Genomic DNA, 23,719 nt, shown 5'->3' with positions numbered 1-23,719 from the left:
TGGAGAAGAGAAGGCTCCAGGGAGACCTTATAGCAGCCTTCCAGTACCTAAAGGGGGCCTACAGGAAAGCCAGAGAGGGCTTTTTACAAGGGCATGTGCTGATAGGACAAGGGGTAATGGCTTCAAACTGGAAGAGGGTATATTTAGATTAGATATCAGGAAGAAGTTCTTCACTGTGGGGGTGGTGAGGCACTGGAACAGGTTGCCCAGAGACGTTGTGGATGCCCCATCCTTGGAAGTGTTCAAGGCCAGGTTGGATGGGGCTTTGAGCAACCTGGTCTAGTGGAAGGTGTCCCTGCCCATGGCAGGGGGAGTGGAACTAGATGATGTTTAAGGTCCCTTCCAACCCAAACCGTTCTATGATTCTATGACTGCTAACAAAAACTACAAGTCAGAAGTTGTTACTTAGAAATGTATTTAATGTAAAGCTTAAGTATCTCTACAGCCTCAAAAGGTAGCTACAGCAACTTTATATAGAGAATTTTAAAAAGCATTTTAATGCTGTGTATAGGCAAGCTCTATTGAATAAAGAATGAAATGTCTTAAAGTTGTTTAAGTAAGTTGTTCTTTACCTCTTTATTCAACAGATGTAGTACTGATTTCCTGGTTTTGTGTTCTCCAGTTCTTTTCATTTCTCCTTGGATCCAGCTGCATTTTTCCCCCCCAATTTTCGTAGGGGAAGACTCACACAATAGATGCACAACTAGCATTTGTTAGAGTCAAGTACATGACTTAGCCCCAAATTTTGCATTTGATTCTACCTGAGGTGCTCTTTTTTGACCACAAGATGAATCAGACATTATGTCTGAGGTCCAGGAGTTCCTGTGTATTTCTCCATTTTGGAGTCTACTGTTATTCCTCCACATACCTTCTCCAGTCTAACTGGCCAGGAGACATCACTTTCTCTTAGGAATCAAAGCAGGCTCCTCAAATTAGTTTTGATATACAAAGAGGAAAATGTGAGTGTTGAGAACCTCCCTGGAGTAAAAACAAGTCTACCTTGTACCAGAAAGCAGTGTGAACAGTAAGCAGAATAAAAAAAAGTTAACATAATAAAAATATAGAAAAGCAGTGGTCTCTGAAAGAGTAAGATTAACTGAGCAAGATAAGCCAGGGTAGGAACAGAAATACTAGAGAATGGAAAAATCTTTAACTTGGCCATATAACTATCACTTAAGATAGATACATGTAATGAAACTTAAAAAAAATCCTTAATTAAGCCAGTGATTTACCACACCAGAATAGAAAGAGAATCCTTCTTTCTAAGGCAGTTATTTCTTGATAAATTTTCAGTACTAGTTATTTGTACAGTCACAGGATCAGTTTTAGCTTATTACAGTTAAGAATTTTAAGCTTATATTAAATACTGCATACATACAGAATGTAATACAGTTTGCCATGCCTAGGAAAATAGTGCCATAATGCTGACCTCCAGGGCTACCATGATAATTTGAGGGTATACATGGCAGTAGAAAAGCCTAAAACTTCTAAATACTCTTTCCTTTCCCAAGCCAAGTTCCATTTTGGTTCTGTGTATTATCCTACTCAGGATTAGCATCTTCTCTTTCTCTACAATTTGTGGTACTCCTTCATACGCAATCTTCTCCCTCCCTCCCGCCCAATGAAGTTGAAAAATATTTCATGTTAATAATAATGGCCCCTCCACAGGCTTAAAGAAACAGACTTTTCAGGCACTAGTTTCAAGTACATTCTATACTCCAACACTGATCTATGCTCATTATAAAAGGTCTGACCAGATGGGCCTGTTGTTTCAATATTTGACAGGGAATACAGCCATAATGACCTTCACTGTAAGAATAACATGCCTTTTACACTAGGACTTTAGAAATAAGCTGTTATGCAAGATCAGCCCACTACAAAACTCCTCTCCACTCAATAGCCCTGGAGATCAATCTAATGCACATACTCAAAATTACTTGTACTTAGGGATTTTAATAAACCACCTATTTAGCGTATTAATTTTCAGAGGATTAACTATACATAAATGATATGTTCCAAGTTATGTGCAATAGATCTGTTTAACAGATTTATTCTTGTTTGCAAACACGCATAAAGAATTTTCTGTCTTCTATTCAAGCAGAAGAGTTACAATGGTGCTTTTGCTACTAACTATGTATGCATTTTGGGGTTATATGCCATTCCAATTCACATGCCTCCTTTAAGTCAGGAATGCTCTTCAGTGCTGCCACTGAAAGATCTGCTCCGGACATGATTTCTCAGTTGCTCTATGAGCTCTGGATTCTGCTGTTGTATCTGTTGTGCAAACTGCTGCCCCCTGTGTTGAACAGTTTTAAGTAAAATTAACAAGTAAAAAAACCTGACAGCAGCATTTTTAAGAAAACAGGATATCCCAATAAAACTGAAAAGTGTATTATACAAAAGTTAAGACTAAAGATAACTTGCTGTACAGTCTTATCTAGTTAAAGTCTCTCCAAACAGGATTACCATCAAATCTTCATTTTCATTCTTTAGGACCACTACTTCTACTTGTAAACATGGAGGAAAAAGTATTACCTTACTTGGTAAAACTAAAATTTAGCACCAAATGCGCTCCAGTGATTTGCTCCCTTCTTTTTGAGAAGATCCATTCTAGGTGTTTAAGATAACTACTCTTGTAGTTGAAGTGCAACGTTGTATTAGTTTTTCCAGAAATACAGTATGCAGCTGCCAACTTGTACTTGCGAGCAAGATGTCATTAGTAGAAAGCAAGCATAAAATTACACCTTTATGACTTGTATGACTGAAGTAATGACAGATCCATCTCCGTAATAGTTGTAGCTTGAGAGTTAAATTAATAGGTGAGATTAATTCCATGTAAAAGATAAGCATAACACTGGTTTACTAGAAAACGCAAGTAAAACTTATTACTTCATGAATAGCCTGGCATGGCTTCTCTAACTTCTGCATTTTGCCCAAGTAGCAAATTATCAAGACTGCTTTAAATCACAGCACAGGTTGAAGGGAAGTCACCATTTCCATAGATCTAGGTGTCCTGGTTTTTGTAAAAACAGCCCTTGATTTTGTTGGGGCACATTCCTGTCTGTGATGTGAATTATAAATTACTTTTGCCCTGGAGGGGCAAAACTGAAAAATAGTTTGAAACAGGCTAGAATGCTGAAATAAAGTAAAATTGTATGTCCTTTAAGAGATCTTGCCATATAAGCAAATGGCATGTTTTTGTGCAGACTCTTCCAGATGGATTATCTCTATTATACTATAAAAGACTTCAGTTCTGTTTTTTGTAAAAGCTACTCTTCATTTTATGGAGTTCTCTAAAGCCTTCCTAGTCTAAATGGAGGGATGCCAGAGCAGAACTTGTTGCAACCTGTACTAAGTAAATCTGTAGCTTTTCTAACTAGTGTCTGGGATATCAGGTAGTAAATTTATCAACACAACTTGAGAGCACGTGTAGGATTACTTAAAGATTTAAAGGAGCATTTTTAGTAAGTGGCATTTAGAAAGTGAACAGTGTATAAGAACCAGAAAGTGAAACTGAGCACACAGTTCAGTCATTCCAATTGATGGAAACATACAAAGCAAGCAAACAAGATAATGAAAAATAAGTCTTCAAGTTTTCAGTTTTAATAATAATCAGGCATACAGTGGGGACAGGCCACAGTATAATTGGCTTTAGACTATCCCTTTTAAACAGATGTTGCACAATAATGCTTCTACAAATTTAACAGTTAAAACTATGCAATTCTTACTTACGCATGGATCAGGCTGGACAAATCCGACAGGCCACCAACACCTGCAGCAGGGCCACCAATGGCATTTGACATCATCCCTGACATCCTGGAACAGTTAGCACAGTGTTGGCATTGGGATATGCAGGGACCTTTACAGTAAGCAATAAACTGTAGTTCTTTTTTGAATTGCTGGGAGGAAGTAAGCTGCAAGAGGAAGAAACTGCAGTGGTTTTATTTACAGTAAGCAAAAATAAAATTACATTTTCAGGAATACAGTACTGTGCAGAAAAGATCCACCTTTTCTCGTATTAATTCAAACCCCTAAAGACATTTGTTTAATGGTACTCCATTTTAATACTTACAATTGTTGAACTTGAGGATTCTGCATTAAGCTTGCTGCCTAGAATAGACAATATATAGCTGAAATTATAACACATTTACTACTTAGGTACCACTGAGGAAAATGGGGGAAAAAAACCCAAAAACCTACATGCTGTATTCTATGTTTTATTACAAAATTAAGGTTAAGTTTATGTGCACAGAGACATATGGTCCCCAGCTAAAAGAATCATTACAGGAACATATTTCAAGGATATGAAGCTGAGACAATTGGTTATATGTTAGATAAAAAATAGTGGTTACAGATTCAGATGTGAAAAATACAATAAGACATTAAACATAAAACCCCAGTACCAGAAAACTGGGAAAAAAAAAAGAAATTAAAATTAAGACTTCCAAGGACAAAGGTTTTCTATTGGGCTTTTCGGAAAAAGGTCTGTATTTTGTTGATTCCCAGCCTGGATAAATCAGTTTTGCAGCTACTACTACTACTGGGTATAAACTGTTAAGATTACGGCTGCAAAATATTGCAGAGTAAACCAGACTGTGGACTTATTTTTGTAGCATAGTTTTGTGGTATTTTGTGTATCTTCTGTGGTAATTGTGTATCTTCTTACTTTGTAGTAAGCATGAGGTTATTTAAATTTCTCATTCATAAGATGCCTCAAAAATTATATTGTGTTTACTATAGTGTAAGGGTGTATATGGACAGATACTATAGAATAAACCAGGTGATGTTTTAAAGTTAGTAACATAATTCCTACAGAAATCAGTGTCTGTATGAATACAAGACTAATAGGCACAACACATTATTTGCTTATTCACTCTCTTATTAAAGGTACTACAAACCCCAGATATATACAATATTCATTTTATTGATCAATATATCTCCATACATATATATATCTCAAAAGTAAATCAACTGTTTTGTCTAGTCTACAGTTGGGTATAAAACACCAAATTCAGGTCAATTCTATGGGTAATGTAGGAATTTTTCTTTCTTCTGTCAGTTACAAGTCTGATCCAGGTTAGGGGTCCAAAATGGAGTCTAGAAGTAACTTTCTCAAGGTCAGACAGTAAGTCATTTTTTTTCCTTAAAAACAAAACTAAACAAAAAACTACACCACAGGAAAATAATTAATTTGCTCCTGGCTGAATGTCCTGTGTTCCATCCACTTGATCAGCCATCTTCTGGAAATGATGCAAAAAATCTTTTCCCCATAGTTAGCTCCATACTGAAGAGTACATTTTTAACTCTAAACAGATGCAGCCTGTCTAAGTCATGTGGCCAATGAAGTGGTACACAGAGTTCGGTGCTATTTAATCACTAATGCCATCAGAGAACTTGCTCACTTCTTCCTTGCCCACCATCTCTATTATTTGGACCATAGTATCAGACCAGAGGTATTGATCTCTCTTGCATACAGTGCATTTCCACATGGAAGCACTGGCTGAAATGTCCTGTCCTAATGAGGCCACCAGAGGGGCAGTAAAATTTTAACTGAGTTCTCAAAGGAAATTTTGCATTTTTTTCTCCAAGTTCCATTCTTCAAAGTTCATTAATACCATTTAGCTAAGAAAGGCATGCATGAAGAAAAACTACTGAGGGACAAAACCACAATTTGCCATTGTACTGGAAGTGAAGGAATGCACTGTATGTCATTTATACTCATTGTTTGCACATCTCATGAAGTTTTGCACACTTAAGGATGTCAGGGATAATTTGAAAGAGTAAGAACCGAAAGGTCTCTTGGGTAGTTCTCCCCAAGCAGAGTTACTTTAGTCTTGGGTAGACTGCACCTGAATCAACTGCTATTCACTTGAAGAGTTGATTTCTTAGTATTCATTGTTAACTGCTATGTGGCAAATAGAAATTTTCACCATGCTGTTGACAAGTGTATTACTATCATGCCATTTATAAAAACAGGATAGCTAATCTATGCATGTTGTTGTTCATAAGGAAGATATAATCAGCTCGAAATAAGACAGGCATTATAGGACATTTCTGCTTCACTTCTTGTTCTGAGTGTAAAATGGCTTAGAAAAGTTTAAATTCAGTATAATGAAACCATTGCCATTATAATAAGCATTAGAATTCCTTGTGTTATTAAACAAGAGTCATTCTTAAAACTTCAGTTTTAAAAACAGTATAATGTAAAGCTTGAAATATACTCACCATACTAATGAAGGCAGGATTGTTTATCAAGCTTGCCATGTCAAAACTCAGTCCAGTTCCAGTCTACAAACAAATTGCAATTGAAGATAAGTTTACCTACAAAATCCCAGTTAAAACTGTTGTAAATAAATAGATACAGAGCTAACTTACAGGACTGGACATGTCTCTTAGTTTCTGCTCTGCTATTTTCAAATTTGACTTATAAGAGTCATTCTCTGGATCAAGATCCAGTGCTTTTTGATAACTGGTAACTGCTTCTTCATATTTATTCACTGAGGTCAGAGCCAACCTAATGTGAAATAAAGAAATCCTGGGTAGAACATAAATGACTATCAAAAGATAACGATACATTTTCTGTCCTAAGTAAAACAGTGTCTCACAACTAATTTTTAGCCTGAGCACTAAAGCAAGTTTTGCTATTGTGCTACTACTTAGTTGGAAGCACTTGTTTTTGCAGAAGAGATGATCCCTCAAGAACTCGTCATGCATTGTCTGTTCCATATATATGCAAGTTTCATTAAAAACTCCTTGGTATCATCAAGTGATTTAGTCTGTATTTGAGAGCACAAGCTGGATCCAGCATCTGTGACTTTTTGCATAAGCTTAGGAATTCCTCTGTTTCCTCCATTCCTTTTGATCCAAGACATTATTCAGAAGGGTACATGGGTAAGTAGGACGAAGATACTCTTAACATGAGTTCTGCAGCTTCAAGAAACCAAATACTGGAACCACAAGTTTCAGCATAATAAGATTTTTGTCTCAGGATCAGTGCAAGGTTCTCCTTTCAGATCTTCTACTTCAACAGCTTTACAAATGGGTTATACAGGATAGTAGTAACATCTGTAAGATGCTGTAAGAAACCCTTGTATCAGGGAAGTCTGCTTAACGTTTTGAAAAAGATTCTTCTCCAGCAGCTCAGGAGAGCACAGGACAGATCTACTAGTTTTGAAACGGTATTTGTTTTCAAATTCGATTAGCTACTACATTTAAAACATCATCCTTCTTTGAGCTCTTCTAGAAGTCCATCTAGTTGCAGTTTCAATTCTATCTTCTACTGTATTTTCAATTTATACTGACCACTAAACTAAACTGATCTTTTCGACATTTTATGAAAGATCTGTGTAACCCACATTCAGCTATTTAGTACTCCAGTCCCCCTTTACTATGTGCTGAGCTACACAGACTGGGTTGATAAGCCTGTGCTAAAGTCCACTACCAGACCTTAGTCTTTTATCCCAGGCAAGAGAGCTCAAAGTGTTAGATACATCAGTCACACTCATTACACTCAGTGATAATGAACTCAGTAACAGCATGAAACTCCAAGAGTTTGCAGTAATGCTCCTGGAGGAACCAACACAACATTAATGTATTCTCTCTTAAGACAGTTACTCCCATAAAAAACATTCTCCCTTTTGGCCCATTAACTTGCCAAAATAGTGTCTGACCAGACAAGAAATGTAGTCTGGTATTTCTGTGATGCAATCGTGGTTTTTTACAGAGAAAGTATGTAAAATTTGGGTTCTTGGAACACAGTACAAGTCAGAACAGCAGGCAACAGTTTCTTTGCTCACAATTCCTACCCAGACAAGTGCTCTTTCAGGGTCATGCTGGAAGTATCACTTTAACTGTCTATATGGCTCCCATCCCTGTATATTTCTGTGGCACTTCTGCATCTTTCTGTGACATATAAAGAGGTTCTGTCAAATCCTGAGAAAAACTGATCTGACTGCATTATGCAGTCAGAAAACACAGCTTTCTCATACAGACTTTTTGTTGAGAAGGTGGTTTCCGCACTTGTTTTTTTCCAGTTACTACTAAACAAGCACCATTTCCTCATTCAGCCTATGCCAAATGTATTATTATATCCATCTGCTAAGTTAAGCAATGGCTTGTAGCTCAAAATATAACCTCTATCAAAACAACCAGACAATCAAAAAAAGAGAGGCTTGATTGCCCAAGAATGATCCCACTTACTTTGTGTATCAAAAGGCACACTGGTCTTACACCCAAAACTCTAAAATAACCTCCAATTTCCACCTAAGTCAGCCTGTGGCTTCCCTCCATCTCACTGAAATCGGGGGATCTCAGGTTGTGCTATAAGAAGAAACGATCTGAAGATAGTTAAATAGGACAAAACCAGTTCAACAGTCCCTAAAATTTCAAAGTGAATTAATCATCTCAAAAGCCAGTCAGGCTATATTTGTATTGGTAAAATAAACTGTATCGTGGAAAGTTGTCAAGTGATAGAATTCCATCATCTCTGATCTTAAATAAATGCCCTCTGGCATGGTTTTGTCCCAGGCCAGTAAGCATTATCGCAGACAATTTTGGGGCATGGTTCAGAATTTAACACAGGCAAATAAAATTTAGCAATAGGCAGTTTCCATTCTGCAAACTAGATTTTAATAACATAGACATGGGCCATTTTGTGCCAGCTGACCTAACAAACAATCCCAAGCATTTTGTAATTTACTAGTATAGATATAACCTCAAAAGCCTTATGCAGCATTCAGCCCATGCCCACAATGTGTTTGGTTATTGAAAATACGAAGCTGCATATCTTGGAAGAATGGCCCTTCACTCAAGTAGATATCTCATTCAGAACACTCCTGACATTTTTTTTTCAGATAGCACTTAATCAGACCCACCGCCTAAAGAGGCTATACTGTTAATCTCTCAGACATGACTGAGAAAAACTACCAAAGGGACATAACTTAGTCTTGCTAAAATATCTGCTTCCTAAGCGCTATTGAACAGAAAAATTAAGTCTCTATTCCTGCTAGTGTGAAGCCCCAATACTTTAGGATTCTGTTCTCTAACAGCATCATTAACAGATACACTGTTCCAACTGCAGATTTTTGATTACTCATAAATAGGTAGGAGGTAGAAAAAACACATCATGACTTTCTAAACTAAATTTGCAGTGTTGATAAACTGAAAGAAAAAAAAATTGCAAACTGATGAAATCTGATATGGAAATGCTAAGATCAACCACATATATAAAAATTAAAACTGACAGCCTGATAGGGTCATCTTCAGAAAATGACTACACTTTCAGAACAAGAATGTCAGCCAAGTAAAACAACCTAGCTCCACTTATTTCAGAAAGTCTATGGTGATTTACACTTGGGTCTTCAGTGTTTACTCAGACTTGTATTAGCTTACCCCATTCTCCCATATGCTTTGCTGTACTTTGGATCTATTGCTATGGCTCTCTCACAATCCTTTATTGCTTCACTGTAGTTGTTGAGTTTACTTTGAGCAGCAGCCCTAAGAGGAAGATGGGAGGGAAGGGAGAAAGCTTTGTCAAAAAGATAATAAAAGAAAAAACCCCAAGCTTAGATATTCACATGTCCATGACTTAACTTTAGACTTCTTTGATCTTACTGACTTTTCATTCACTATTTAGGCAATGCCTCAGCTTTCCTCAATTAAGTAGGACAAGGAAATGTTCTGAATTAAGTATGTGCTTAAGTGCATTGCTAGACTAGGGCTTTGGAGAACACGCACTCACCTTTAGGACACAAAGGATAAATAATTCTAAGGAACTGTTTTAGATCCAGCATATGACTATGCACAAAAATCATCATAAAACCTATTACAAGAAGTGAAACTCTCAAGTAGTAATTTACATAAAATCATTCTTTAAGCAGAAGGATTTTATAAAATTGGCATTTTCTAGCAAGAAGTATAGTTTTACTGCCATTCAAAGGAATGCTGTGATCTTTCCCTGCTCAATTTTTTAGCAGGCAACTCATGCTTGCAGGTAAATTGGGATAACATTTCTCAACAATCTCTGATTTACTAAATTACAATTGCATGTCTATACCAGAGAAATACTAAATGTTGTGGACATTTATACAATAAGATTAAAGACTTGCCCAAATTAAAAAGTACATTGGAACAGATTAATAATCAAAACTTTCCCAGTTTGAAAGGTCTCAAAGGATTCTAATTTGTTCTTCCTTGATTAAAAAGCTATAGTAGAAACGACAGTATTTCCATTGCATAAAGCATTCTTTTTTATTAGGAATGCTAGATGCTACAATCATCACTATATTCAATCCCTTTTCCTGTTCTGACTTTGATTAAAGTATCTTCTGAATGGGACTACTTAGGTATTTTAAATATTTAGGCTGCTTAACAGTTGTCCAACTCCACAGATGCCAGTGAAGATGTATGGATAAAAGCTGGGGACAGTGCTTAGTCTCTCGTGTTTGAACAGAAAATGTTTTTTCTGCGTTTACAAAAAATTTATACGGCCAGTTAAAACTTCGAGGGCATCTCAGCTCTCTCTTTTTCTCACTGCTGTGTGTAAAAAGCAATACTGTTGAAGGCGATACATCTCCATTGCTCCCAAACCAGCTTAAGAAAGACAAGAATAAGGTCTATATTTATTTAGATACTTCATCACCCACAAAACTCCAAGCAACTGCCTGTCTTCTTTTAAATAACTTCATGCAATACTGTGCTTACTGACACCAAGATTCATTTTGGTCCTCACAAATGTGATATGTGATGATATAACACACAGAGTGAAGTATTTCTGCTCTTGCCAATTACAGATTTGGTGCTAAAGCCCATTCTACTGAGGAAACTTCCAGTGATTTGGGGAGGCTTTTGAATCTGGTCTTTTATTTCCATTTTATACCTAAAATCACTTACGTCATCAGTTTTCTCAAGGAAAATAGATTATTTACACTTTGAACTGCCATCTTAAATATGTAAAATATTAGTAAACTGTGCATTTCTTTTCTCTTTATGCTTGCCATGAAATACTGAATCTTTCACTTGTATTTATCACAAACTAAACTCTGGAGTAATGGAAGCATAGCTCCAAAACCAGAAAAATCCTCTGGGTACAGTGCCACAAGGCTAGATTGACAGTTAATATATCATTTTCATAATGGAGGCACTGAAGACTGTAGTGCAGAGTAGCTCTAGAGACAGGCTAGTTCCAATAGGGCTCATGGTCTATACTACCTTTGCTCTTATGCTGGTCTTCTGGGCAGTATACAGAAAGAGCATACTTCTGCTACTGGGTTAACATGCCCTTCCAGACTTCATCTGCTCCCATGTCTTCACTATGGCAAAGATCAGATTATACAATGGAACCACAACAACAGCCTTGTTATTTTTCCACAGGTCATGCATAAAAATGCTGAATATTTATACAATGGTTGAAATCTCCAGAATGGTATTCTCACATTGATGATATTTTTTCCAGGCACAGTCAGTACTAGAGAAGACAGAGGTGGCAGCTGAGTCACTAGAACACCAGAAAAAAAGGCTCTTGCTATTCTCAACAGATTGGGAATCACAGCCTACGTTATGATTTAATATAGACAACCTAACTCACAAAAACCCGATCTCAAGTGTTATAAGTAATTTTAAAGCCCATATTACACCTTTAACTGATACAGATATGCTGAGTGAGCTGACTTTTGCTTTAATCTTTTACAAATTTAACATGATAAATTTCTGAATAGTGGAGTATTCTAGCCTCATGTTGTTTTGATCTAGTTCACAATTTATCTTTAAAATGATGTTAATGAATTTCGGGAATGAAAAGTGTGTATTGTTTTTACCTGTTGCAGTAATAGACTGCATTGTTTGGATCCAGTTCTATAGCCCTAGTGTAACAATCCACTGCAGCTCCATAATTTTCTTCTTTCATATGATTATTACCTGAAATAAATTATAAAAAGCTCTTAAGTATTTAAAAGATACATTGCTATGTATGAAAGAAATAGAGCAGCCACATTATAGCATCTCTATAAGGTAGTTATGACTGCACTTTTTTGAGATACGTTCTTTTAAATAGAATTGGTATGGAATAATGCAAATAAAAATATCTACTATATCTATAAACTTCATTATGTACATTGTAGTCCACCACGTAAACCTTCCCCTTCTCATCTTGCTATTTCACACCTTCCAGCTAGTTTCTGCTGTTAAGCAAAGATCACTTTGTTGAAAAGTGTAATTTTAATTGCAGTTCTACTCTAATATAGATTCATCAGTCTTAAGTATCTTTGCAAGCCTCATAATCCAAAAGGCTGTATATTAATTCCTTTTTGGTCTCATTTTCTCACATGTACCTACAACTTGCTTATAACTATCCATATAACATGGAAAATCAAACAAAAGCAAAACTAAGCACCTAAGTCCCACTTTTGTGAAGCCACATAATTCATTCATTAAGGTAATGAGAAATATGTATAGGATAGGTAATCTAAAATGATTCAGACGTAACATTTCTCACCAACAGAGCTCAGAACTTCTACTCTATAACAAAGTTTCATATTTCATATTTTTAAGTCCAATGAAAAAAATAGAAAAATGTAACTTTTCTATGGAAAGAAAATTCTGGAGTAAGGTCTTTCAAAACAAAAGATATCTTACACATTCTTTCATTCCCAATTTAGGGCAGTCCTGGCAGTTTCTTTCTTTCCTGATGACACAGTAGTAGAGAAATAGTCCTAGTTGAGAGTGCCCAAGCTTAAGCTTGTCCCTGGTCCTGTAACTACGGATCTTTGGCCTGCTAGATCCTACAGAAGCCTTGGTTTCCCAGAAACGTCAAGAAATTGTCAGGAAAATTATAGACTTCCACTGACTTCCTTGTATTTTGGCAAAATATTACAACCCTCTCCCAAAATAAGCAGGAGAAGAGATAGGTCAACAGGTTACTACAGATGTAGATAACTGCATAAGCAAAGGCTGGAAAAGTTCAGTCAATGCACTATTTTGTCTCTGGTAGAAAGCAAAAGACTGTGCAGCAAGCAGTCCTAGGTGCCTGTACTAAATGAAAACAACTATACTTACAGTCAGTCACTTGTGAACACGGAGAGCTTAACAAACAAAACCAGATTTAAGTAACTAAGTATCACCAAGGTAGTACAAAATGACCTCTTCCCAACAGTGATATACTAGACTGTAATTATAGTCAGCAATCCCTGCCAGTGAGAAGGCAAACTGAAACTGTAATTGCATGTATACCTTCAAAATATACACAGAATGTAACCATATCTGTCTCATTTCTACAGGCTCACCGTCTACACATCTGTCCTTTGATCTAAGGTAAAGGTCTGTACACTAAATCCTGTTGCCAAATAAAAGACTCGCAAGTCAGCAGCGCTCAACAAGACTGTAGCAGCTAACATTTCTCTAAAACAAAACTGCCATCAATGACTATCAAAGTTGGAGTTTCTGATACTGCTCTGAACTAAAGATGACCTGGGGTACAGGGCTAAGTTGGAGCTAGTATCACTGGGTGCCCTTCTTGCTCTCTCTCTCTCCAGCTCAGAACTGGCTAAAGCAAAACAGAAAAATAGCTAGACCTACTATTTCTGCTGAGATTAAGCAATTCCGGACAAAAGGAAAAGCAAGTGTCATATTTTATTTTAATGCCAGACAAAAATTCTTATGGCAAAAAAACCCCACAAATGGTTATACTTTTGAATGTGTGTCCTCAATAACGAAAATACTACCTATTGTTATAATTTATACTGTGGTAATACCCAGATCTTTTTAGGATCAAGCCACTGTTACACTATAGAAACCTGCACATAATCTGTGCTCTTACACAGTTCACGTTAAGCCAAAATGGCCAAAGTGTCAAGTGATATACAAGGGTAGGCAAGTAAATTCAAGTATTTACTAGTCTGGAGGGTATATTACTTCCTGGTTTTATAATGATCAAGAAAGAAAACTCGGCTATCTGATTTTGTTTTGCCATTCATTAGCCAATTTCTACAGGTACTAGGGCTGGTTTGACAGCAGAGGAGCAGCAGACCAGTGCCCACAAAGGTGAGGGAAGTTACTCCATTGGTAAGGACATACAGATAGAAATGAGGAAATGACAAGAGTTATAGAATTACATTATTATAGAAGATATGGGTCAAATGGAATTTCCCAAATTATCTAGTTTATCTCCCTAACTCAGGGCAGAAAATACTCCTAACTGAAAAGCATGATAGTGGTGATAGATAATACGTGTGTGAAAACAAGGAGGATTAATATGACAGAGCAGCATTAGAAAAGGACAGGAAGTTTTAATTTTATTATGGGAAATTAACCTGAGGCATTTCAAGCATTTCCAAACTGCTTACTAATGCCTCTGATAACTGACACTTTAAATGGCCCTTTGTCAAAGTTTAGACCCTTTCAATTTTTTCAGTAGAGACATGCAATTGCTTTAGTAACACCACACAAAGACTAACATAGAGCACACATCAATTTCATTTCCTCAGTCTATTTCACAAACCCCTGTGGGACGACAGATGACAAGACAGAAGTCACAGATTTAAACAGGCATTGCTGTAACTCCCACACCTGGAAAGTGCTGAATATCTCTACAGACCCATAACCATACTGAGTGCTACAGGTACTCTTCACTTGCCATGAGCTGACAATAACAGACAGCAAAATGAAAAGCCAGCATGCACAGCATGTATCTTACAACTTACAAACTGATTTTCGCTTGTAACCTAACCCTGTTTGAGCTCTTATCCTTAGAATTGAAGAGCAACTTCAACAATTAGGAAACATTACTTTGTGAGCCAGTAATGGACTGCATTCATGACTACAGATGACCAGTTTTAAGATAAGATGGACGTGGAACTCATTCTCAAAAACAGTAGAACTTTTTCCACATCATTATCCTGAAATTTCTGAGAGGATTACATCTGCCTCGCAATTAGAAACTTATTTTTCTATAAAAGTCCAATATCTGAAAATCCAACAGGTCATAAGAAACGTGATTTATAAAGCATCAATCCACCTGATAACAATTCGTGTAAGTTATCAGTGCTACACGCCTTCTTTTTTTTCCACTTTCTTTTGGGGGGGAAATAAAATGGATTCCTTCTTGGGTAGCATTAGTGAAGACTTCTATGGTACAGCTGCTTTTCCTCACATAACAGCAGTAACATCTATCGAAGGGAAAATAAACAACTGGCTTTTCTGCAATTTTTATACAGCGCACAAATTATTTCACATATGTGAAATACTAACCCTAGTAAGTTCACAAGAATTTTTCCACTGGCTTCAGCTGGGTCAGCATTTTACCAATGTTTTAATAGTCAGCTAGCACATAATCCTTGACATCACATAACCTTCTCAATATAAAGCAGAAACTTGTATAGCAATTCCATGGACAAACAGAAATCTATAATTACCAAATAATAACTGTTCATTCTTTAAAGCTTCTACTACTCAGGAATGTTGCCCAAGACTTGACGTGCTATCGCTTAGTTTTTAAAAAAATTCCTGATCAAGGGAGACAATATATTCTTCTATATTTTCTTAAACCCCAGATGGAGCAAATCACTTAGGCCTCTTACAGCATAACAATCATCAGAGAATATAAGATTAAGTTCTTGTGCAGGGTGTGTGTTGCCCAGCTGCTATACTATCACTATCCATGATAACCCAAAAATCTTCGTGTTTATGACAAACCTTCATCCTTCAGTTGGTCAGCCTTTTCAACATCCTCCGGTAAAGAATCTGAGAGAGGCAGCGTGTCATTCTGTATGTAAACAAACCAAAATTTTTTTAATTAAAATATAAGCCCTGATTTTATTAAAAATTTCTTTCATCCTGGGAAGCATTGTGTCAACAAGCAACCAGATTTTCTGCAGGGGACAGGAAGTACGAAAGAACTCAACATCACTAAAGCACCTGTAGAAGAGAAAGTTAGCTTGCTTTCTATTACTAAAAAAACCTTATGGCTCACCACACATTTTAAGGAAGTCAAGGGGAAGAGAGCTGATATGTCTCTACTTTCTTGGTTTTCTTACATCTGACTCTCCTATTTGTCATCATGGTGGTTCCTGTGCTTCTTGTACTGGGGATCCTAGATAACATGTATTATTAGTATGCATTTCTGAAGTTCCCATTTTAAGGTTAGTGTTCATGGAGGTGTTTTTAAAACTGAACAACTAAATTATTTCCAGAAGGGAGTGAGAAGCATCAGCAAACTATGAATGACCTCAAGCACTTCACAGACATTTATCTCTGGGAATTGCAAAATGCTTAACTGAAGGATAAAATCCTTCAAGTGAGAATGAGACATCCACTGTTTAGTGATTTTCTACATGGAACTGTCCTTGTCTAGCTGAAATTAATTCCTCCCACTGCCCGAAAAGATTCTCATTCTGCTAGCTTTTATGGAAATTTTACTTCTTCCATATTTTCCTGAAGTTTCCACATCATTTTGACCTACACAGCACTTTAAGGTTGTGTATACAATATGAAATCTTAGGACATATTGGCAGAATAACTCTAGAATCTAAATTAAATTCTTACCTTGTGAAAAGAATTTGTGAACATTTCTATCAAATGCTGTGGAGGTGCAAGATGGGTATCTTCCAGGTTAATCTTAAACACAGTCTCCAGACACTGAATTGCAACTTACAAACAAAAAATAAAAAATATAAGTCACCAGTTTCTCAACAGAAGTGTAGTTTCACTAATTTATTTATAAAGCTGTTATTCACTTCCTTATTCAGCTAATAAAAGCAGCTCTTTGGAACATACCATCAAATAAAGAGACGCTACCTGATCCCCACAGAATTGACTTGCTGAAAAATACTATAATCTATAGAGAATCCATACATAGTTCAGCCATTATTCTTAAACCAATTTAAAGGTTTTATTTCCATTTTTTCAATAATTTAATGTCTTTTTTTTAAAACATAAAAATATGAGGATTTAACAAAAGCACCACAATTCATAATACAACTATGCATGTGTCACATACCCCATCTCAAAACACCACAACTGCCATATATTTCTGTGGCATAATAGTTGGAAGAAAATGGCTCATCTTTACTGTGAAGAATAAATGCAAGATACTTATTACTTTCATTTTTTTTGGAACAAAATATATTCATTTGAAGACACTTTTATTAATAAAATGCTTCATTAATCACAAGACTTTATCCTGTAAAAATATGTATATCTGCAGTATCCTTTCCCATGTTCTGTTGTGTAAGGATTAAATGGCCCTCCCAAACCTGCAATAATGCAAATACACTCACAATAAGCAATTCTAAAAAAAGTAGAGCCAAATACCTAACTGAAGTTTTAAATGCGCTCGCCTATTTCTAAGCAAAAGAAGATCAATGGCAATTACTATATACAATTCTGTATATATGTCTGTATTCTGTTAATTATAGTATCTTGAATTATATAATTATTTTCCCTATCACCTTGAGAATCTAGCAGAATGTTTTTATTAAGATGTATCATCTAAATGTTTTAAACTGAAAACTGAGGAGGAACAAAGAAAAGTTTTTGTAAAGCCTAGTTTGAACAGGAAAATGACCTTTTTAACTCGAACTATAGATAACCAGGAGTAGCTGAATTCAAATTAAGTATCAGTAAAAACTGAATCTTAGAATTTAAATTGAATATCAGTCCAATGTTGATATAATAAATAAAATTTGAATTCTTATTTGCATCTTAATGAACCTGAACACTGACCCAAAATTAGAAAAGTAAAATTACTGAAAGTTAACAACAGTAAGGCCAGTTTGAGGAGCCTATTTTCTATGTCACAGCTGGGAGAAAGGGGGAAAAAGTAGAGTTGTAAAATAAATAGTAAAACCTGGAAGATGTAATTTTCTAAAAAACTCTGATAACATACAATAGAAATTATTCAGAAGAAAGTCAAGTATGATACAAAATTAATGTTGATAACATGTAACAATTGAATACATTGCTAAATATGCATATAACTTGCTCCTATAACCTAAAAATGCTAAAAATGTATCAATTTGCAGGGTTCTAAATTACCCAGTAAGAGTACTGAAGGATTTGGCTTTAACTCCTTCGTCTCCTGCTATGTAGAAAAACTTAATCCTTGTAAAGTAAGCACTGATTATGCTGAATTCTGAACTATATATTAATAATACTTAATACCAGGCCTACCATAAAATCAGTGGAATTACGTATCTTGTTTTTCCTTATCTGACTTAATTGAAAGCCACTTGCGGTAGTATACTTACAAATTTTCCCCTCAAACTTATTTTTACCTAAAGGCATTCCCTTTCCTGAATGCCTCACCTCATTTGTAGTTTTGCATAAATTTAAAATACAACCCCCTCCTTTATTTGTCTCAAGGTATTAAGTCTGTGACACCAACTATCTATCATACAGGAGATTTCTGCAAAGTGCAGCAGTGCAAATTATGCTTAAACAAAATACTCCCGAGTATAGTATTATCACTAGTAAGCATTTCCATGAAATAATCAGTTGTTACAGTGAACTCCCACATTTCTCCTTTAACTGAAAACTGGAATTTATAATCCTTATAATCTATCTATCACAGGTATAACAAAATTAGGAACTCTTATGGGATGAATCCATAGGTTTAAATAATAACCATTGGTTAACATGCAAGCCAACAATAGAAACCTGTGTAAAAATAGCCAAAAGAGAAACTTTTTCAAATCAGAAGATGTATTAAGTTGTGACAAGATCAGTAACTACCCTCTTTTAGTGTGATATAAAAACCTGACACCAGTAAAGTCAAAGGAGTGAAAACTTGTTTTTGTCTGAAAAGTATCTCAAGACACTAGACTGCCAGCATCTTATTACCCCATTATCAATGTGAGGCACTGTCTACAGCCGCAAGCCTGATATTATCAGTACGTTGGGAAAGACTTGCTGCACCATGTGAGCTATTAATCTAAGATTTTTCCTGTGTCTGATTTCAAAGGCCAAAATTATCCATTCTCCCTATTATCTCCAGCATCACATACACTTTCAGAGGCCTAGGTGGTTTCTGAAGCTTGTACTGACCACCTTGTTAACCAGTAGAGATAACTACCTCCCTGCTGAACAGCTGGGGCTCATACAAACACCTACTAGCTGACAACAGGAGCACTTGGGCTATGTTGGAGTCCAGCTCAGCATCCCCAGTGCCACATAGCTCCAGGACTTCTGCCGTCCAAACACAAGTTGCAAGCAACATCAAGGCATCACAGCAGCCATGCAGGCTGTTGATCACTGAATAATGAATATTAACTGGGTTGCTGAGGCCCCTTTAGTACTTGGTATTATCCTGCTTTATCTTACACATAACCTTCCTCATCTCAAGTATTACATGCATCCCTCACCCTAAGGGGTGCATTCCACTGTTTTGGAAATACTGCCTTAGAGAAATTCATTGTGGTACATTAATTGTAGAAGTAAGAAAAAAAAAAAAAAATCACAGCCTTATGCACGTTGCAGAGAGTTTCTGCTTTAATCCCACAGAAATAGGTGCTATAGACAAGAAAAAAAAATAGAAACTGTAAACAGGAAAGAAATAACTGCCATTTAAACACACTGTCTAAAATATAACTTGGAAGAAGTGAAGTTTCTAGTTCATACAATAGAGTTGAGCATCAACCATCAGAGATCTATATCACTGCTCTAGATCCTAGGTTGTAGGGGAGTACATTTCTCTGGTCTACCTTTCCCTGCTTTCTCTAAATAAGGCAATTTTATTCATCATGTAAGTACAAAATCCCTAGAGGAAATTTACACTATCATTGACATCGTTATATGTGGGAACATATTTAGCTAATGGTCACAAGAGCATTCCAGACCCCTTTAGAAGGCCTTGAACAGAATAAACAAGAAGACAAAAAAAGAAAGATACCAATTAGGTGCGCATTCCACTATAAAGGGAACTTGGCACAAAGAACCTCAATTCGGCAGTTTATCTTGACCAATTAGACTGAGACAAGTTTCGCATGTTTTAGTTAGTATAACCAATTATGTCTTATGTTTATGCGTGTGTACAGTGTTGATATAACCAATCATTAAGTGTAACTAGGCGCGTGGACAGTGCGTGAATAATGTGTGTAACCAATAGTAAAATAGCTAAACGCATGTACGGATGTAACCAATGTATAAAATGATGTCTGATGCTCTAGTAAAGGGTCTTCAACTATGATCATATTGATCTGTCATTGAGTCCATGATTATGTCCCGCAGTTATATAATTCAAACATGCAGAATGCAGGTTATCAATATAAATGGAGTTGGAATACACGTTAGACTTCTATTTTGATAAAGTCTCAATTTTATTTGTAATGTTCTAGTTCTTTTTGTTTTGTGGGGAATGGGAACTGTTTAAATTGCTTCCTGGCACAGACACTTAATCATACAGTGTTTTATCTTTTCATAGACACCAAGTAGGTACATAAGGTACCAGTGAAAAGCAACAGTCAAATTGTTTTATCCCTTATGTCTCCACCTAACATTAAACACTTCAAACATGGACTTGGGCTATTGCTACTCCACGTGCACTAAAGATATTTTGCACAACTAAATTAAGTCAATTATTCAGAATGTCTGCCTCCTATCCACTAACACACAGCATATGGTACCATGCTTTTGGCAGGGTACAGCTCTAAAATTAGGATTTCATATCTGTATTAAAATGGTAAATTTTACATCAGCTTTTAAACACAACTGAGGTTTTATAATATTTTTTGTTTAGAAAACAGAATCTTAAAACTGATTCCTTCATATAGACATTGGCTAAGGCTGCTCTGTAAATTTTCAGTCATAACCCAACATTTATCAGTTTTATTCTAAAACCCAAAGGAATACTCTTCATTTCCCATTATATGATTTCCCAAAACATTGCTTTTTTCATCAGCTGAACATCATCACAACCTGATACAGGTTAAATTCATAGGTGACTACCACTTTTCAAAAGTACAAAATGCTCCAGACTTTGATGTAAAACCAAATCTTTTGGCTTTTATTCTTTTGGGAGTATCTTTTGAATATCATGACACAAATGTTTCTTTCTTGCTTAAATTAGTGAACAACTACACTGTAAAACCAATAGACAGTGGAAGGAAGCACACTCCAAGTTTACCTTTTAAGTTTATGCCTCTGAGGAGCAGGACTTGTTTTGTACCTCAGGAAAGTCTACTCTCCACATCTCAGATTTCAGGTAACTCGGTGATCAACTGCCTGGATGCTGCTTATTGCACTGCTGGTCCTAGACTTTCCCCTCTTACCCCCAAATTCCTCCTCTGGTTGAGTGATACAACCACAGACTGCTTGAAAGAGTGCAGAGGTCTTTTAAATACGTGCTATGAAAAGCTCATTTTAGAATTAAGACTTCTTGTTCTTCTCTTGCTTAATTCCACATTGTGATACCACCTGCCAAGAAGTCTCCAGGAATTAGGGAAAGGAATAAGAGCAGTATGAAGGAGAAAGACAGATACTATGAAGTTACAAAGGCTTAATGAACATCTGTCAACAGAGGAATACACACAGAAGTCCATCTTTCTGTAGCTGTGTCTACAGAGAGATGGACTTGGATGTATAATAGAAACTATACCATACTGAAAATATTCACTGCCATGCACTCTTTGGAATCACTACTCAAGTGAAAAAGAAATGCAATTTATTTATGTTCCATATTCTTAGGACCACTTAGCTTTCTCTCATAAATTACACGGAATTCTTGCAAGTATGAAACGGGAGTTCTTCCCATATACCAAAACCAATATATGGTAATTGTTTTACTTCTTCCATGGCCAGCACAGCTAATATCAGACACAAAATGCAGAAAGAAACCAAACATGAAAGTAAAGAGAAAAAGAATCAGCAGGCAAAAATTTGTGGGACACATACACAAATCATTACCATAGTCTGCATTATAGCACTGCTTATCTTGATGTGAATCAAAGTATCTGTTGCTCAAAATTAAGATAGTACACATCTTGCAACTTCAGGACATTTTTTAAATGAGAGATGTTTTAAAATTAATAATCTCAGAAACATTAAGATCACGGTCTTATTCACAGATAATATTTGGTGGCAGTTTCAGTTAGGTCACTCTACTTTCTACGATAATAAACATCAAGCAAGTTAACACATGGGTAGGTATTATACATATATATATATTAGCACCTTTATCACTTACCTTCCAAGCTTTCTTGTTCATCTGGAGTGAAAGTATCCATCTGACTCTGCTCTCTCAAGAAATGGATGACTGCATAAACCAAGCGTTTGACTGATGACATTTTGAAATTGATGAATTTCTCCTAGGTCTTAAAAACAATAGGTTCTCTTATTTCAGAAAAATTAATTCCTAGAGTATTCCACTCTACCACTGACCTCAGTAAGAAGTACACACAATACACAAAAACTTATCCTTCACCAGAAAGCCTAATAAAGCGATGCCTTGAAACAAGTGGTTAAACTGTATGGATTAGGGAGAACCGCTACAATCATTCAGTCCAACTATCAGCAAAGAGCACAGATTTCCTCAGATTCATTCCCGCAGGGGAGTTCACCAAGGCTAAAATAATGTAGCAACTTCTTTTCTTTTTTTTTTTTATAATTTGGAGTTTATTTCTAAGAAATATGCACTTGGAAGCAGGAGCACGTGCTGAAGTCAAAATCAATTAAAAAGCCACACTGATAAATATAATAGCATAAAGAAACACACTTTAATAAAAGGCATTCTATTCTCTGACACAGTGCTGCTGAACGGTTTATATTCACTTTGGACAAAAAACTGGAACACTGTGACCTCAGTGCACACTTGTGATTAGTGACACTACTGGCTGAGCCTGATTTGCATTCAGCATCAGCTGGGAGTTACATAACTTTGAGGAAAATTTTAGTTCCAACTTTCCAAGTTATTTTTCCTTAAACCGTTTCGATTTAAAAGGGCACAACCTTATCCAGTCGCCCGGGAAAGACAGGCTAAAAAACAAGCGTTAAATGAATGGCAAGACCAGGGCCAAGCCTCGCTGAATTGTTTTCTCTCTACCACCCCCCACCAAAACGACGGGCAGCCAAGCCCACGCCGAGCAACCGCCGCCGCGGGGACGGTGAAAAGGCGGCTCCTCGCCCGAGGGGCGGCCGCCGGGGGCACACACCCCCACGCAAGGGCCGAGGAAGAGGCCGCCGACGCGCCCCACCGGACGGGTCGCATGGCGTGCCGCTGGCGGGGGGCGCGCCCCCACGGGCACGGGGGGGGGGCCGCGATCCCTGCCACCCCCGCCCACCTCCCGGTCCCGCGGCAGGCCCGGGGCCGCTCGCTCAGGCCCGGAGGACAGGTCTGCCCCGCAGAAGCGAGGCGCCCCGCCGCCCGCGGGCCCCCCTCGGCACCGCGGGGACAGTGGGCGCGCCGCCCGGCCCCTCCCGCCGCCTCAGGCCCACCGAACGCCCGGACGGGGCCCGATCCGCCCCGCCACCCCCGAGCTCCGGGGACGAGGCGTTCCGGGGAGGCGGCTCGCAGCCTCCCCGCGGAGCTGTGCTCGCCACGGAAACAGCGCATCGCCCTTACCGTGCGAGACGTGGCGAGCCCCGCGGCAAACGCCGTCCCCGTCCGCGTCCCTGTCAGCGCCGCCGCCGGGTGGGAGAGACAAGGGGCGCGAGGGCGGGCGGGAGGAAGCAAGCGGAGGGGGTAGGCGCGTGCGGCGGCTGCGCGCGCTCGCTCGCTCGCTCGGTAGCGGCGGCGAAG

At 37.4% G+C, this 23,719-nt stretch overlaps 1 protein-coding gene across 1 annotated transcript; it reads right to left on the bottom strand.

The window, feature by feature from the left end:
• Positions 1-401: 401 nt before the first annotated feature.
• SGTB (small glutamine rich tetratricopeptide repeat co-chaperone beta) lies at positions 402-23,699 on the bottom strand. The gene is made up of 11 exons (XM_030003237.2): positions 23,543-23,699; positions 22,169-22,295; positions 16,534-16,637; positions 15,685-15,754; positions 11,814-11,913; positions 9,391-9,495; positions 6,376-6,514; positions 6,226-6,288; positions 4,073-4,110; positions 3,733-3,816; positions 402-2,296 (listed from the first exon to the last, which is right to left on the bottom strand). The coding sequence occupies exons 2-11, from the start codon at positions 22,266-22,268 to the stop codon at positions 2,185-2,187; spliced, it is 915 nt and encodes a 304-aa protein (XP_029859097.1). The 5' UTR covers positions 22,269-22,295; positions 23,543-23,699; the 3' UTR covers positions 402-2,184.
• Between the last annotated feature and the right edge of the window lie 20 nt (positions 23,700-23,719).

The sequence above is a fragment of the Aquila chrysaetos genome, chromosome Z (genome assembly GCF_900496995.4).
Source record: "Aquila chrysaetos chrysaetos chromosome Z, bAquChr1.4, whole genome shotgun sequence".
NCBI classification, from domain to species: Eukaryota; Metazoa; Chordata; class Aves; order Accipitriformes; family Accipitridae; genus Aquila; species Aquila chrysaetos.
The sequence above is the reverse complement of the archived record's forward strand: the minus strand, read 5'-3'. Positions and strand labels throughout refer to the sequence as shown.

Excerpts from the sequence above, each read along its gene's own strand:
- SGTB (XM_030003237.2), bottom strand. The coding sequence starts at position 22,268 with ATGTCATCAGTCAAACGCTTGGTTTATGCAGTCATCCATTTCTTGAGA. Across the intron at positions 11,914-15,684 it reads TGACCAACTGAAGGATGAAG|GTAATAATCATATGAAAGAA; the intron begins GTTTGTCATAAA and ends AATTTATTTCAG. Across the intron at positions 6,515-9,390 it reads AAAGCATATGGGAGAATGGG|GTTGGCTCTGACCTCAGTGA; the intron begins GTAAGCTAATAC and ends ATTTCACATTAG.